Source organism: Vombatus ursinus, unplaced genomic scaffold (assembly GCF_900497805.2).
Source record: "Vombatus ursinus unplaced genomic scaffold, bare-nosed wombat genome assembly UNPS02014951.1, whole genome shotgun sequence".
Taxonomy (NCBI): Eukaryota; Metazoa; Chordata; class Mammalia; order Diprotodontia; family Vombatidae; genus Vombatus; species Vombatus ursinus.
Window position 1 is genome coordinate 1,495,621 of NW_020954729.1, and position 17,507 is coordinate 1,513,127.

A 17,507-nucleotide genomic window follows, 5' to 3' on the forward strand; every position below is an offset into this window, starting at 1 on the left:
ATGCAAATGAGGTGAAAGAGCTCTAACTAAGGGAAATTGTAGCCAGGGAGACAATCACAGGCTCTTTCAACATTTCTCTCTTAATAGATCAAACTCAACTAAGAAGGGAGCCACTAATCCCTACAGAAAGATCCCCGAAGGCCAGGCACATATTGACTTGGTTTTAAAATGTAAAGTTATCTGTGGTTTACTGGATTTTTATTTATTTTCTTAAATATTTCCCAATTACATTGTAATCGAGTTCAGGCCTCACTGGGTTGTGGATGCCTGTTTGACACCTCTGTTTTAGCTCACCCTGACTTTGTAAAAGTCATCTGGAACAGGGAAAAAATGAAGTTTGCACAGAATGTCTAAAATTAGGGTTGAGTTTTCTCATCCTAAAGGCATTTGGATGGGCGTGGCCTGAGGCAAGGAGGCCTCCGTGGGGCCCCAGATTAAATGGAAGGTCTATGGACCTCAAGAGGCGGAAAGAGTCCTATGCAAATGTGTAGAACTGTCACCAAGCCCCCCTCCTCAAGAGATTCTGTATAAGCTCCCTGAGGCCTGGCACCTTGTCTTATTCAAATATTCTACTTCCAAAGGTAATGAATGTATACTTCCCCCACATAGAAGATTCTTAATAAATGTTTGTTGAACTGTCATTAAAAATATCAGTCTTTCAGTTCCAAAGAACTTATGATAAAAAATGCTATCCACCTCCTGAGAAAGACCTGCCAGAGCCTGAATGCAGAGTGAAGCAGACTTTTTTTACTTTATTATCCTTGGGTTGCTTTGTTTTTTTTTTTTAGTTTATGTTCTGTTTTGCAACATGTTTTGCAATGTGGTTTTCATGACTGTACATGTTAGTCTATATCAAATTGTTTGCCTTCTCAAGTATGGAGGAGAGGAGGGAGGGAAATAATTTGGAATTCAAAATTTTTTAAAAATGTTAAAAATGTTTTGCTCATATGTAATTGAGAAAAACAAAAATAAATAAATTAGGAGAAAATAACTGTCCTTACTAGGAGCCCCAAGGCATCTGGCCCCAGTCACCATGGAGCCAGACCAGACGTGCCCTGAGGGGCTGGAGAGATAGGTAAAGATTCTGTATTTTCTCAAAAGGAGAATATTGGCCAACAAATTCCATCCTGTAGTACTTTACATTTGAAATAAAGGACCTAGCTTCTACTGATTTTTACTATACATCTCAAGAAATTTCATGAGCCCACATGGGCCAAAGCAGCAAGTAAAAGAAATTAATTTATGAGAAAGAAAGCCTTAAAGAGAAATGCTTGCACATATTCTGGCTTAATGAAGTATTAAACTACTTAAGCTTCTATTCTGAAACAATTGGGAGTGTCTGTGCATGGACCCCCTTCCCATAATGCTTGAAGCTGAGAAAGCCTTCCTCATTGGAGGAAATTCTCTTTGGATGCTACCTCTTAGAAGTCACTGTGGACTCTGCAGCATAGTGATATTATCCACCCAAGGACGCTGAGTTGGGTAAGCATGCTTTAAGCAAAGGGATGCTGGGGATGTGAAGACATAAAAGAGACAGAAGGAAAAAACACTCACTTTGTCCAGGCCGGGCCAAAGATGTGCAGCAAAAGATTCTGCAGCACCAACAGAGGCCAGTATATCCCAACCAACAAGCATTTATTAAGCACCTGCAGTGTACTAGGCACTGTTCTGAGCGCTAGGGACACAGCTACACAAGTGAGACAGTGCCTGCCCTCAGGGAGCTTCCATACTACTAGGGATCAACAACATGTTCACGGATAAGTAAATACAAGAGAGAAACAAAATGAACACAGTTAATTTGGAGGAAGACATTAACAACTGGGAGAATCAGGGAAAATTGTAGGCTTCAGCACAGAAAGGGGTTAGTGCACATGAGACTGCTACTCTTACTGTACCAAGTAATGCCAAAAGTGATCTCCACATTGCTCCCTAGTTGTTGTGCCTAAGAGCCATGCACCTATCTGCGGGTGAACTGATATGTCCTTCTCTTGCTGTGTCGGGGACAGAGAAGGGTTCATTGAGATGCCACTAGTATTTCCAGGAGACATGCTGAAGGTAGCAGCCATTTGGGAATGGGTGCCAAGAGTGCTCAATACCCAATTTGATTCCTTGTTATTTCATTAAATGTCCTTGGTTTGGATTTCTATGTCATCAGGCTTGGTCTGGTACAAAGAAACTCACAGGTGGGGGTTTGGAGCTGGGACCTGGAATGGACAATTACCCCCAACAGTACCATGAACAGTACCACAAGAAAGGGTGTGGAAATTTAACCCAGGAAAAGTCTTTGTGGCTTTCCATCTACGTACCTCGAAGGGTACAGTGGCCATTTCTGTTGCCGATGGCTCTTCAAGCCCAAGTTCTTTTCTTCTTTCAGCCTGAATCTGGGCATAACTAGACAAAACAAGAGAGAGTCAACTTTCCTCGGTGGTACTTCAGAGCTTAATCTTATTCGCAGATACAGTCACAACAATCTGACACTGAGAGATAAAATCTATGTTATGGATTTCCATTCTCCTTTGTGCCTCACAACAACCATGGGAGAGGTACTATAGGTGTCACCTTCCCTAGTTTCCAGAGAAGGAAACCGAAGTGACTTGACCATGGTCACCCAGCTGGTGAGCATCAGAGGCAGTGTCTGAATACAGAAGGGCACAGAAGATATTGCTACGAACATAGCCATGTAGCAAAGAGTCACCACTGTCCAGGGCTCTTCCATTCTCTGTGGTTTGGATTATTGCACAACCCACGGCATGGCACTCTCAAGGAACACACAGAGAAAATTACCCGGGGAACTAGACTCCTCATAGCCTCACTGCTCTACCAAGGCTGGGCCTCATCTGCCTCTCTTATAACAGCATCCACTATATAGTTTAGAGGCTGGCTTAGGGAACAGCAGCTCCCAGGTGCAGCCAATCTCTACTTTTCTAAGCCACCAACAGCCAAGCCTTGGACTGGGTCAGAGGCTGGTACCCTCATTAGGGCTAATGACAGCAGCTGCTGCTGTCTGCCCACTCTCACAGCTCAACTGTCCTGCCTCACTGATTGTGCTAACAGATGGCATGTGGGTGAACTCTCCATTACTCAGCCTTTAAAAGCCCAACTACTTCAGCCCAAATTTTATTTGGTTTTACTGTAATTCTAAAAAGCCTCCCTTCTTTGGTGCATTTGCAATTCATTTTCATTGCCTGAGAAATGAGAATCCCCATGGCTGTGGTAAGACTCTAGCTTCATCTTCGTGGAAGACAGTTTATTTCCCACTAGCCCCAGGCTCATTCAAGCAATATTTATTGTTTTAAAGTTGTTTGGAGGGGAGTGTTGCAAGCATAATCACAAGTTTACCAACAGAGAAGGAATCATTGCAGCAGTGCATTTCCATTCCAGAGGAGTTTCTGGTGAATATCAGAGAGCAAAAATCCCTGTGGTTTCCAAGGATGAAAATCTATACTTCATAGATATGATAGGACACACATGAAAAATAAGGTCATAAATGAGCAAGCTAGCAGTGCAATGACATATGTGAGTCCCCTGATGGAGACAGAAGCCAAGAAATGAAAAGGGCCAGGGACCTGATCATTCAAAAAGGGAAGGACAATGGAAATTTTCCATTCGATATTTTCAAGATCTCTAGTCTTAATTCTATTTGGCTGAATTCATATATTTCTGATTTCAGAAATGTGAAGACAGTTTGATTATACATATAGATGTACATATATTTGGGCCTTTTAAAATATATTTTAGAAGTGATTATTTACATGGCATCAAAACATCTGGTCAATTTAATTGGGTTTTCTGGATACTCTGTTTACAAATGTCAACCAAATCAATTAGACACATTTCTTACCGACCTGAAGATCTGATTGCATGTTTCAGCATCTTGTAAACATAACTTTAGATGGAATTAATCCCTAATAGACCCTCTTATGTAAACCTTAGGTCATGGAAATCTTAATATAGCTTGTACATAGATATCTGCACATGCAAACAGCTGTGTTTTTAAAAATGAAACTGATCACTTCTTTCACAGAAGCAACCTTTTTGATTCAATCAGAAAGCTTGCACCAAATGAATCGAGATAGATATATCCTCAGCCTAAAGGCTGCCTATAAATTGAAACTAAGTGCCCTCTGTACAAAAAAAAAAAGGAAAATCTCCAGATCTCTCTTTAGGTAGCAGAGTAGCTCTGTACCCAATATCAAAATCATTTGAGAGAAAGAGACAATGGATATGATGAATGTCTACACGTAACATTGTTGTTCACACCAACAGAGCATTAACAGCTGCAGCTATGGTTGACTTGCATTCCAATGACCTGGACATTAAGAAGTGAAAGCCAAGTCTGACATGCCAATTTTCCAAGTTCTTCCATGAATTAGTTTTACAGTTAAGACCATACAGATGGTAAAATATTTACCTTCTAACCAAAAGGGAAAAGTGAATAGACAAACACAGAGTTTGTTTTTTTTTCTTAAAAGCACTAAGTAAAATCTCCTACCTAACTACAGTGTGTGTGCAAACAATGAATTCAGGCTTGGAATTCCACTGGTGATAAGTGATGTAATACTGAGTTTGCAACCAAATCCACTGCTGGCCTTTTGTCAGGAACCGATAGTAACAGGACTTTCCTTTTCCAAACTGCATCACTTGATTTTAAAAAAGAAAGAGAGAGAGAGATCACAAAATGGTACATTTGAATCGAGCCCTTGATGTCCTTAAATACTTTATACACTTCTCATCTTAGACTGGAATTTTATACATCTCCAATCTTAGCTTTTGAGTTGGAAGGAAACTTGGAGATGACCTAATGAAACCCAGTCATTCTACAAAGTAAGAAACTGAGACCCAGAGAGGGGATGTAACTTCCCGCAAGGTTAACACATGGAGGAGATGACTGGAGGGATTCAGATCCAAGTTCTTTGAGGACTCTAAAACCTACCACTTTTTTTGCCACATCATACTGTATCTTGTGCTGAGGTTTAAAATTCACTTTACTATTCATTGGCAGACTCCTCAAGAGTGTTAAATTACTTTAATGTAAGGTTGTTTCGGATGCACAAAAAACCCCATTTACTTCTACTTGCTATATACAAGGAATTGTAAATATCAGAAGACATCAGTCGAGCACTGTCCTTTCCTACGTTAATAGAATACAAATTCCAGGGTGTTTTGAGCATTTACTTGTGGCAGAAGCTGAAGATAGCAGAAATATAAACCAAGAAGCCTTTCCTAGCTTAACCTATAGCTGAGATGTTTACCTGCAGCAAAGACAGGCAAGAAGGCTCACTGTCTAGTCACGATAGTGAGTTACAGCAAAAGTCAAAGGAGAATGTCCCCAGAAAGCCCCACTTTCCACCACCCCCTGCAAGAATGCCCAAAGTCACCTTGGGTTGGGAAATTCAACAGTAGGTCTTTCTACTGGCAACTGGATTCACCAAGCTGCAGGGAGGGCCTTTCCAAGTCATCTCTCCTTCCATAGATGACTGCATCTCAAAGACTTCTATGATGGCAAATCTTGGAAGGAGCTTAGAGATGGATTTCAAACTATTCGTTTTACAGAGAGGCAAACTGAGACTCAAAAGGGCTTTCCCAAAGGCACACAATAAGTTAGCAGTCCAGTTGGTATCAGAAACAAAGTTTCTTCTCTGCCAGCTTGGGTGCTAGGACTTTGGGAGTCATTCTCTCCAAGGGGTCACCAAACTCTAATTAACCAGCTTACCAGAACTGTGTTTTCCATGAAATTCTGATCTGAAATGTCCTTTGAATTTCTTACCCTCAAACTATGTCCTTTTTTCCTTCTAAATCTATTTCAAGAACCCCAAAAAGTCTTCTTTTATTGACCTCATCTAATTTTAGTCACTCTTTTTTTCCCCACACTCTATCTCACACACACACACACACACACACACACACACACACACTCACAGTTCTCACTTTACCTAAATAGACCATTCCATAGACCTCTACTTAAAGTGATTTTTATGTAATATGAATTTGCCTGCAGACATGGGAAGGGAGGGAGGGAGGCAGGAAAGCTGCTTCCCCCCCTCCCCAGCCCCTGCAACCAGGCTGGTGCTAGCCTGAACAACAGGAAGAAGGGGTTAGAGGCAGACACATGGGAGCCAAACAGAGACACAGACAGGAAAGGATGGGCAACAGGCAGGGCTGGGGAAAGACATGGGGTACAGGAGCATACCAATGGAAGATAGATACTCAGGATACTTTCCAGTGGACATATCAGGGCAAAAGTCTCTCTCAGTTCAGGAGGTCTTAAGCCAAGCCTCTGATCAGTCACTGGGGGCAGTCTTTTCCAGCTTCCATTCTTCTGCTTTCACTTGGAGAGGTTTTTTTTTTAAAGTTGTTTTGGGGGGGAGGGGGAGGGGTAGTGGAAGGAGGAGTGGGAAAGGCCCAGAATGTCAAGCCAAGGGGCAGGAGCAGAGAGCGCACAGTCGGGTCAACTTCACATAGGTTTTTTTTGGGAATGTGGATTTCTTTCAGGTTTCTTTATTTAAAGTAGAATTTGCATAATGTGAATTTGCATAAAGCAAAAACTATCTGTATATATATGCACATATATGTCAAACTATACTATTCTGCAGTTGTTTTCCATCCCTCTCCACTGCTACCACCTTATACTAGTCTCTATTCATGACCTGCTTAGATCATAGAAGTTGCCTTCAAACAGGCCGTCCTCGCTCTTCTTTCTATCCCCACCAATTCAGAGTTCAAACTGACGGAAGACTAATCTTTTTTATACATAGATCTGCTCATGCCATTACCTCACTCAAAAGTCTTCACTAGCTTCCTACTGCCAATCACATAAAATGTAAATGCTTCATCCTGGCATTCAAGGACTGCCACGCAATCTTCCATTCCTATCTTATGACTTTCTACACACTCTATGCTCCCACCAAGTTGGACTTCTTTCCCTCGTTCCAACAGATTCTGAGCTTTCTTGCCTCTGTCCCTTGGCTCACACTGTTCCCCTTGCCTGAAATACTCTTCTGCCTCCCACCACATCCTTCAAAGTCCAGTTCAAGAGCCAACTCCTCCAAAAAGCCTCCTCTGAGCCCCCAATTGGTAATGACCTTCCCTCTCAAACCTCAGGTGCCATTTGGTTTATATCTTTCTAGTGTCTTATCATTATTATGATATGCATACTATAGCTTTATTCTTATCCCATCCCCTACTGTACTATAAGTACTGAGGACAGAGATGGGAGCTCACCTAAAATTTTTTATCTCGAATAATAAGTGCTCAGTAAATATTCACTGAATGAATGGGATGTCTGTTGACATCTCCTTTTATTACTGTGCTCTGGTTAATTCCAGCAGCCATATTGTAAAGCCATGTTTTTTTTTTCCTTTAAGCGCTTCCCCCAAAGGTAGCCAGGCAGTGGGGGAAGAGGGAGAGGGCATGTTGTTAACAGAGATGCTACATAATTATCTTTCACTGCTTCATGATACTTTTAGACATCAAAGACCACCTGATAAGGCCATGGCTTCCAAACCAATCTCTGGACAAGCTACCCCTGATACTTCTGCAATACTGAACATGGGAAACACGGCCTCCTTGAAGCTGGCTTAGCTGGTGCCAAGACTTTTCTAAACCATTTAAGAGAAGTAGGAACTTTGGAACTTTCAATTTATTCAAATCCAGCTGGGTACTTCTCGATTATCCTGATCAGACTCATATAATATGCTCTCAGTGTTTTTAACATGACAACATGTAGGGTTAGGGTTCCTTTTGGAAACATATGTATAAACATGAGTCTCGTGGTTTTCCAGTTACCCCTTACATATCTAGAATGCCCCAAATCTCTACAGAACCAGAAGCAAAGGGAAGGCAGTTTTACCCACCATGCTCGGCCATTAAAGTTCTACTGATTGGTGAGTATCCTTCTTTGCCAAGGCCACCCCAAGGGTTTTGGCACAGCCCTTTCTGGATGAGTTACAACAGAACAGCAGCCTCCTGAATGGAGGCTGAGAAGCCCAGAGTTCAGACCAATCAGTTTGTGCCAAACGCTCCTTCCCCATTCCAAGTCCCCAGGTGACCTTTCACTGGGAAACCCTGCTGTCAGGACAACAGAATCGCTAAATTGCAAAGTTGGAAAGACCCTAAGAGTTATCTGGGCCAACCTAATGGCCCTGGTTTAACAAGTCATCTCGAGGCTTTCTTGGTAAAATTTTCTGGGAAGCTTCTCATCCCATGGTGGGAGAAGGAGAAGGAGAAGGACGGGACTTGGGATTTCACTGTTACAGGAAATTGCTCGATGAGGAAAATCCCCTCTTTTAGTCCAGATCAGCATCTTCTTAGAGAAAGGCCCAAGGCACTGAAAGGTTAAGGGACTTGCCCAGGGTCACACAGCCAGGATGTGTCAGGGGAGGGGTGAAACATGAGTCCAGGCCTTCCTTGCTCCTCAAAAGCTATGCTGCTTCTCCCCTCCATGGTGGCAACTTCTAAAATGAATTCATCTGCCTAAACCAATAAAACCCCAACATAAAAATGCAAAGCTCATAGTGTAAATAGCACAAGCAGGAAAAAATTCAAGGTTAATTTTTCCTTCGTGAGCACTGAAGTCTACTGTACCTGCAGGGCTCCAGTCAAGATTCACATTAAAGGAGCCTCGCCCATTTTAACTTGGCAAGATTCTGACCGAACAGAATTCTTTCAAGTCTACATTTTCCATGAACAGATGCACAAGAAATCCTGTTTGTTCTAATCTCATCATTCACAGAACAGACCTTTCCTTTGGCCTTCTAGAAAATTCCAGCTTCCCTAAACTTCCTTTTGGCCTCAACAATAAATTTTACTATTGGAAAGTCTGTGTATGCAAAATATATCATTTGATGCAGACATTATGAGTTATGGGAATGTGACAATGGCCAGTCCCTTGCTGCTGTGGAGCCAGTGCTTTCTTGGTTTTGCTATCTAATAGCTGATACAGGCATGATCAGAGGAAAGTCCTAGCAAGATAGTGGGCGTATTTGCCTTTGAGGACCCACCACCTCTGTAGAAATGGCCACCGACAGAGCTGGAAGTCGAATGCTTTGGGTAAGAACTGTTCCTTCTCCCCACCGTGACTGCTTCATTCTCCCGGTACCCTCTGAAGCACCACCATGTCTCGCCCTGCTACCATGGTCCGAAGAGGGAGGTGTGTGTCTAGGATGCTTTGGAGCTGCTAAAAATACATTTTTCAAGCCACCAGAACCAGTAGTAGGGAGGACAATCTACTCCTCTCCTGCCCCACCCCATCACGCCTCCAGCTGTGAGGATACATTCTGATTGCTTTTAAAACCTATCTTCCAGGAGCCCGGGCTGACATTTGTGTAACTGAATCTGCAATACAAAGAGCAGTGCAAAGGATGTTCCATATTATACTGTAAACATTGACAAAAGAGAAAATGTCGAGTTTAAATGACTTTGATTCTGCCGTCCCTTTTCTCATTATCTGACAGGCAAGTGAATCTTATCACATGGCTGATAAAGAAAGCTCCATCCCCATCTGGGCTCCACGGTAACAGCCTGTCATCAGCTGAAGTAGGAGAGATCCTCTGATCCTTTAGTGACCCCATTTGCAGCAATGTAGCACACCCTTCAGCAATGGGGATCTCACCACCTCTTCCAAGGAAAAAACATGCAAAGAAATCCTCCAATTCCCCAAAGCAAGGACTGTAAACAAACACCAAAAAACCCACCGACCCACAAATTTAAGGTGGTGCACAAAGGGAATCAATCAACAGGTATTTATTGGCACGTACTATATTCCAGGCACTGCACTAAAGCCTGGGAATACCAAAAAATACAAAAACAAAAACAGTCCCTGCCCACAAATAGGTTGCTTTCTAATGGTGGAGATATGTACAAACATTGGTATATGCAAGATAAATACAGAATAGATAGAAGGCAGCTTTAGAAGGGAAAACATGCAGCTGGGGGTGGGTGGGGGGAGCCCGGAAAGAAATGGGAAATTAGAAATGAATAATTTTGTTTCCATTTCATTAAAATTCCCTTCTCACACAGCATCTTCCTCAAGGTACAGAGGTGGCAGACTACAAAAGGGTACAGACTGTTGGCATATGTCACCAGGTGTGGTCATGGTGTTGGTTTGTTTCATATAACTTTTTTTCTTTGTTATGAGATAAGGCTATATGGAGGTGTGTGTGTGTATGTGTGTGTGTGTGTGTGTGTGTGTGTGTGTGTGTTGGTAATTAGGACATGAACATGCTATAAACAACATAAAGTATCAGAAAACAGAAAACCATGACTCAATCGATCAATCAATGAATTAAAAAAATTGGGAGAAAAACAAACTAGTCCCTCCCTAAAGTACCATCTCACTCACTAAATAAACCAACAAATAACGTTTAATAATCATTCTTAACAAATAATGATTCAACAAAGACATTCAGCGCTTTCATTTTTAGCACAAAAACATCACACAGGGAAAAAAGAACATAAGGGCCCTAATTAGTATTTCATTTAGATGCTTGGAAGACAGAAACTTACATTGTTCGTGGCACCTGGCGAGAGGCTCCAAGTCATCAGCGTGGTAATAGTCGTAGCCTGACGTTCCCAGCACCTCAAAGGGTAGGTAACCTATGATGGGTGGGGCCCTAATGCCAAAGAGAAAGAAAATGAGTCAATATAACCTAGGTCGCTATGAAATTTCAGTCTCTTCTTGACCGATCCAAGATAAATATTTTAAGCTTCAACCTTCCCCCAAAGCCCATCATGGGCACTGGCCTCTTCCAAATGGTTCCTTCAGAATAAGGTTAGTGTTGCAACTTGTCCACTCCTCCTTGCGACGTGGAGAATGAATTCAGGTGGAAGGTGAGTCACTAATCGAGCATGTTTGGCCCACTGCCTGAGGAAGGTGCTAACACTAAAGACATTCATTATGCAGAAAGAATTTCCAGAGTACACAATACCCCAGCATGTATTTGTGGCGAATCTCTGTCACCCAGGGAGAAACTCATTCATTAGAAGCAAGAAGACACTGAAATCATCACTGCATGTCAAAACACACCTGGGGAGAAAAAAAAAGTTCTGATCTGAGTCTGAGTTGTAACCATCAAAACGGGAATCTGTAACCCCATTTCATTACCAGGTCTTCTTTGGTTGGAAGTAGGGTGCAGATGGTGGTTTCCTGACATCAAGAAACAGCCAGTATTTAGGCTTCCCTTTAGCCTAAGGCTCCTTGGGACATCTGGGTCTTTCTGTTGTCCCTGCAGCCGAACTCTTTTTTAGGTATGTCTTCCTCAATTAGACTGTGTGCTTCTTGAGGGCAGGGACTGCCTCAAGCTTTCTACTTGTAGAAAGCTTGGCACATAGTAAGCACTTAATAAATGCTTTCTCATTCATTCAAGATCCAGCTCTGAAAATGATTCACAAGTGATTTTTTAAAAGCATCCAGTATCATATCAAATCTTTTACTATCAGTTTTTCTTCCACCATTGGATGACCTACAACCTAAGTTTGTGACCTGAAGTCCATCAGTCAGAGTTATATCAAAATGGTTACCTCCACACTTAAAACTTAAAAACACACTCTTGAAGTAAGAAAACACACAGGAAAATGCATATATTTCTGAACAGGGTGGATTCAAAACCTTCTTGAGGACACAATTGGGCCAAATGGGCCAGGTTTCACTTGCCACTTCATCCTTATGCCTTGTTGATTCAAGTCAGTGCTGGGTGACCCTTTTAAAAGAAGCCTCTCTAGAAGCACCTGAAGCCTGCCCTCCAGGGGCTTACATCCTAGCAGGGGAAACAGCATATAAAAGGAAGAGGCCAGCTGAGTCACTGTATATGTGACAAAAGGGGGAAAAAATCTGTTCGCATTCTCAAGTTAATCTTTGCCTGAGCAAACTCGAACAGTAAATGGGAAATAATGAGACCGACTCCAATGTGTGACTTCCGGCTTCATAATCCTGAGAGTTTACAGAGCCAGCCACGTGACTGCATTTGGAAGAACAGGAGAGGACCACAGTGTGATCGAATGGAAAGAGAGCCAGATGGGGAGAAAGAGGACTCCGATTTAAAGCCCCTCAGTTTCCTCATCTGTCAAATCAGGGGGTGGGACCAAGATGACCTTCTGGGTCAAACATGTCAGAAGTCTCAGTGTGAACTGAAGTCCTTTCTGTCCACACATCTAGTTGTAGAGAACTTTAACATGTATGAGGCAGCTGGAAGGGGAAGTGCACAGAATGCCTGGCCTGGGGTCTGGAAGATCCGAGTTCAAATCTGGCCTGGGACATTGATTAGCTGTTGGACTCTGTGCAAGTCACTTCACCTCTGTTTGCCTCAGCTTCCTCATCTGTAAAATGAAGATATTAATAACACCTACTGTGTTATTGTGAGGATCAAATGCACTTAGCAAACCTTAAAGTGTTAAAAAAAAATCCTAGCTGTTATTAATATTATCATTGTTATTATTATTATTATTATTAAGCTGGGAGCATTTTACTCCCTAGTGTACACATATATAGGTAATATACTTGGCTATTAGAGATTTCTAGGAATCAAAATGTACTTCCTTATACCATTGCTGTTGTTCAGTCCTTTAGTTGGTGTGTGACTCTTCATGATCCCATTTGGGGTTTTCTGGACAAAGACACTGGAGTGGTTTGCCTTCTCCTTTTCCAGTGGATCAAGGCAAACAGAGGTTAAGTGACTTGCTCAGGGTCATACAGCTAATGAGTGTCTGAGGTCCAATTTGAACTCAGGTCTTCCTGACTCCAGGCCAGGCAACTCTGTGCACTGTGCCATCTTGCTGCCTCACGCATGTTAATATTCTTCTCCCTTATACTACAGTGTCTTTATCTGATTCAAATCTCCTGCCTCCCACATAGGTCCATTCATGATTCAATTTTTGATCTTGAGAAAAAACACTTCCCTCTCTTGGTGTCTGTAAACTTGAACCTGGGATAACTGCCATCATTTTGAGCACCTCAGATGAGGAGGCATCATGGGACTCAAGGAAGACTGTGTGCTTATCACGTGTAATATCCCACCTGGGCAAGTTGGGAGTATTTTAAAGGTTGCTCAGAAAATGTAAATCAAAAGATCCAATCAAGCAAATGATATTGGCTACCCTAACACTGACGAAAACCAGTCACACTTCAAAATCTTCAAGGGCTATACAGGGCACACAGTAGGCATTCCAGAAACGCTGACCAAGTGAGTGACTTTTACTGGGGCAAGAACATACAGACCAGGAGTCAGCATGAGGCCTAGGATGTTATTTCTGGGTCCAAAGCACATTCCACAAAAAAAGGAGGCTCTGGGGCTAACATAGACTTCAGACGTCAGTTGGTACAACTTGTCACTTTGCAAATGAGGAGACGGAAGCACAGTGAGCGAAAGGGACTTGTCCAAGGTCACCTAGGCAGTAAGTAGCAGAGCTGGGCCCTTTGGTTCCAAAGCCAGGGTGCTTTCCACTAGAATGAAATCTCCTGAATGTTGCTCCTTACTTCACTTGGCTGTATTAGTGATACCAACAGATCTTCGCCACTTGCTTCTCCCTTTTTTCCCTTAATAGTATTTTCCCCAATTACATGTAAAGATAGTTTTCAGCATTCATTTTTGTATAATTTTGAGTTCCAAATTTTTCTCCCTCCCTCCCTTCCCTTTCCCTTCCCCAAGACAGCAAGCAATCACCATTAGCTTCTTCCAAAGCTGTGAGTATTAGCTGGGCAACATTCATAAAGCATCTTAGGATGAAAAGGGATTCCAGACAAAGAATAAAAAACGATTTGCTCAAAGACAGCTGAAGCATGCACTAGCTTCTGGAAACAACATGTGTATGGCCAGGCATCTTTACTGTAGGATAAAAAATGAAAGACAATACTAATAAGAATAGCTAACATTTATATAATAGCACCTACTATGTGCCAGGCACTGTGCTAAGGGCTTTACAATTATTATCTCATTTCAGCCTCACAACAACCCTGGGAGGGAAGTGCTTTTATTATTATCTCCATTTCACAGTTGAGGAAACTGAGGCAGATCATGGTGAAGTGACTTGCCCAGGGTCACACAGCTAGCAAGTGTCTGAGGCTGGATTTGAACTCTGATCTTCTTGACTGCAGGCCTGGAGCTCTGTCTACTCTGCCACCTGGCTGCCCCCATGAGATGAGATAAAAATGTGAAACTTCTACGCTGTAAAACCAGCTGCAAAAGAAGTTTCCCTTCATTGGTATGGAACTAGCTTATCTGCTATCCCCGGAACACTGATTCTCCATCCCCTACTTCCATGCCTTTGCACAGGCTGTGCCTCATGTGTGAAATACTCCCCCTCCTTTCCTTGGTTTCCTTGATGGCACTTCTACCAGGAAGCCTTTCCTGACTGCCTACCCCCATCCTCATCATGTTTAAGTGTTCTCTTCTTTCTCAAATGAAATTGCCTCCCCCCCAAACAAGAAAGTAAGCTCCTTGAAGGCAGGGCCTGTTTTGGCCTTTCTTTGTATTGTCCCTGCTCCCAGCTTAGCACAGTGTCTGCTCCACAACCTGCTTGCTGACCACAACGCCTAAGAGGGTGCCCCATATACAACAGATGCCTCATGAGTGCCTGTTGAATTGAATTGGTGCACCACCATGACTTGTCTTCCTTCCGGCCCAGATTTCTGGGAACCAGGACAATTATTAGATTCTCTTTCATTATCTCGTAATACTCAGTCTCAGTCACTTCAATATTCATTTTCAGGGGGTCTTAGTGCAAACCTTTGAACACAGTCTCTTGGAGATAATTTTTCACCTGGTTCTTGGTTTTTTAAACAAGTAATATTTTCTGATCAAATTTCACATTTCATAGAAACACTCACTGATCTGATGCATTTTCATCTAATCAAAGTGTTTGCAGTGTAACTAAAGATGGCCTGGAGTGCTGGCTAGCAGGCTGCCAGTCCTGTGAGCACACAGCAAGCATGGAAGAGATATTATTCCGGCTGTGCAAACCAGGGAGCAAACTCCTTGGTCAGACTTCACTGACCTTAGAGTCTATAGGAAGGGTGGGTGTCAATAGCAAAGGCCAAACCAAGCTAAAGGCAAACATAAGCCTTGAAAAGGACTGTCAATGATGCATAGCAGGGAATTCATTTGGAATTTGCTTTTCTGATATCTCTGTATTATTTTATAGGCAAAACCAAGTACATGAGCTTAGGAAGATCGATGAACTTCTCTTCATGTGCCCAGAGGACAAAAGCTAAGAGTGATGGGTCAAGAGAAGTAGGGCTTTAGATCGGGAATCTGAGGACATGTGTTCTAATACCAGCTCTGGCCTCTCCTCCTTGTGTGATCTCAGACAAATCACTTCTACCTTTTGGGCCTCAGTTTCCTCTGCTCTAAAAGGTGGGGGTTGAACTAGATGACCTCGAAGGTCCCCCCCTTCCAGTTCTGAATCTATAATCCTAAATAAGAGAGAGGCAGATTTCAGCTTCAATATAAGGAGGAACTTCCTAACACTTAGAGCAATAGAAACATGGAATTGTCTCCTAGTATGGGTAGTGAGTTTCCCAGCAGTGGCTGGACCTATAAAGGAATAGGGCAGAAGGGATTTCAGTTGAAATACAGGTTGCACTAAATAAGTCCCTTCTGGCTCTGAGATCCTTGGATCTTTCAAAGAGGATATCTGGAGCCTTTAGGACCTCTCTGGATGAATACGAGCCATCAGAGGAAATGACTGAAATATGGGTATGATACGATCACACTGCCTTTCTTCCTCGAAGTTATTACTGTTAACGTCATGCTCTCTCAGAAAAGCTATATGACAGAGATAGCATCTCCTTCAGCAGCACCCTAGCTCACAAACTTACAGTTTTGTCATCTGCAATGCACTTTCCTCACAACCATCTTGTGGGAGGGGATGGTGAAGGAGTGATGGTCTCAGTTTTATAGATGGGGAAACCAAGGACCAGAGAGAGATCAAGTGATCCCCCCAAGCCCATCTCTCTCTCCAACATACCACACTGCCTCAAATGTTTTTCATAAAACAAAACATCATTCAAATACTATTACTAGAAGCAATTCCTTATGCTAGGAATGGATAATTCTACCAAAATTTTTCCAATGAAAGCTGACAAGGGGAATGTAATTTAATACAGAACAAGTCATTATTGGTGAAGTTTCAAAATGGAGAATAAAATGCAGGAACTGCTGGAAAAGTCTATATAAACAGAAAGAAAGAAAAAAAAAAAACAAAGCCACACTCAGTATAGGAGTAAAGGGAAGGAAGAAAAAACCATGCATAACAGTGGGGTTGGTGGGAACAAGCCTAGTGCACAGGTAAGTCTAACAGAAGTGATCAAATGGGAAATTCAGAGAGCAGGTAAGAGTGGTGTGAGGAACTGGTGGAGGTAGCCATCACTTTGGGCTGGGAAAATCTGGGAAGGCTTCATGGAGGAGGTAACACCTGAGTTGGGCCTTAAGGGCTGGGGAGACATGGGGGTGGGATTCCTGCACAAAGGCAGGGGGGGCTGGAGGGGGGCAGGATGAGATAAGAGAATGACAACTGAGCTCCGTTTGGTGAGAATGTAGACCATGTATATGGGAGTGTTATAGGAAGTTAAGGCTGGCAAGGTAGGTGTGGACCCTGATAGCGTAGGGCCTTGAATGACAGGTGAATGAATCTGCATTTGATCCTATAAGCAAGGGGGAGCCCCTGAAGGTTTCTGAACAGGGAAGTGACCCAACCAAACCTTTGCCTTATTTGTATAGCTTGCTTAAAAGGTGGCCTGGAGCAAGGAGGCTCTTAACCCAGGGTCCATAGGCAGTCAGTCTGTGGTTAAATTTCAAGGGAGCCATGAACTTGGATGGAAAATATATTTTGATAAACACAATCCTCTGTGTCTGATGTTATGCATTTAAAAACACAACTCTGAGATAGAGTCCATAAGCTTTCTCCCCAAAGAGCCAGATTTGAGTGAATCTGCCCTCCATGCCAGCACTCAGGGCCATCTTCAGAAAAGAAGCCCTGGGCTGGAGAGGGAAGAACATGGAGACAGAGTAAACAGTTACAAAGCTACTATTGCAAAGCTATTGCAATAGTCCAAGTGAGGGGGTAGGACCTGAATCAGGCTGGTAGCTATGTGAGTGGAGAAGAGACTGAGTTACTACTAAGAGATGACTTCTCTCCAAAGCAAGTGCCGCCATCTTAGGTGGCCTGGGCCTGAAGTGCCAAAGCCCTGTTATACTTGTATAGGGTGGCTTTACATATATGAGCTCACCCGAACCTTGTGACAGCCCTGTGAGGAATATAACAGTAATAATTATAACCATGATGGCTAGTATTTATGCAGCACCTACTATGTGCCAGGTGATGTTCAAAGTCAAGTGCTTTACAAATATTATCTCATGTGAGCCTCTTAACAATCCTGGGAGGCAGGTGCTATTATCCCCATTTTACAGCTGAGCAAACTCAGGCAAACCGAGGGTCAGGTGACTTACCCAGGGTTACATACCTAATAAGTATTCGAGGCTGTACTCAAAATCAGGTCTTTCTGAGCCCAGCACTCT

General features: G+C 42.7%; 1 protein-coding gene across 1 annotated transcript in view; it reads right to left on the reverse strand.

Annotated features, from left to right (window-relative positions):
• PASD1 (PAS domain containing repressor 1) overlaps nt 1-17,507 on the reverse strand; it is an 80,486-nt gene that overhangs the window by 22,547 nt on the left and 40,432 nt on the right. Inside the window, exons 11-13 of the mRNA XM_027845075.1 lie at nt 10,504-10,610; nt 4,493-4,640; nt 2,307-2,391 (exon numbers count right to left, since the gene is read on the reverse strand). Of these exons, the coding sequence (XP_027700876.1) occupies nt 2,307-2,391; nt 4,493-4,640; nt 10,504-10,610 (340 nt within the window). The remainder of the gene's footprint in view (nt 1-2,306; nt 2,392-4,492; nt 4,641-10,503; nt 10,611-17,507) is intronic.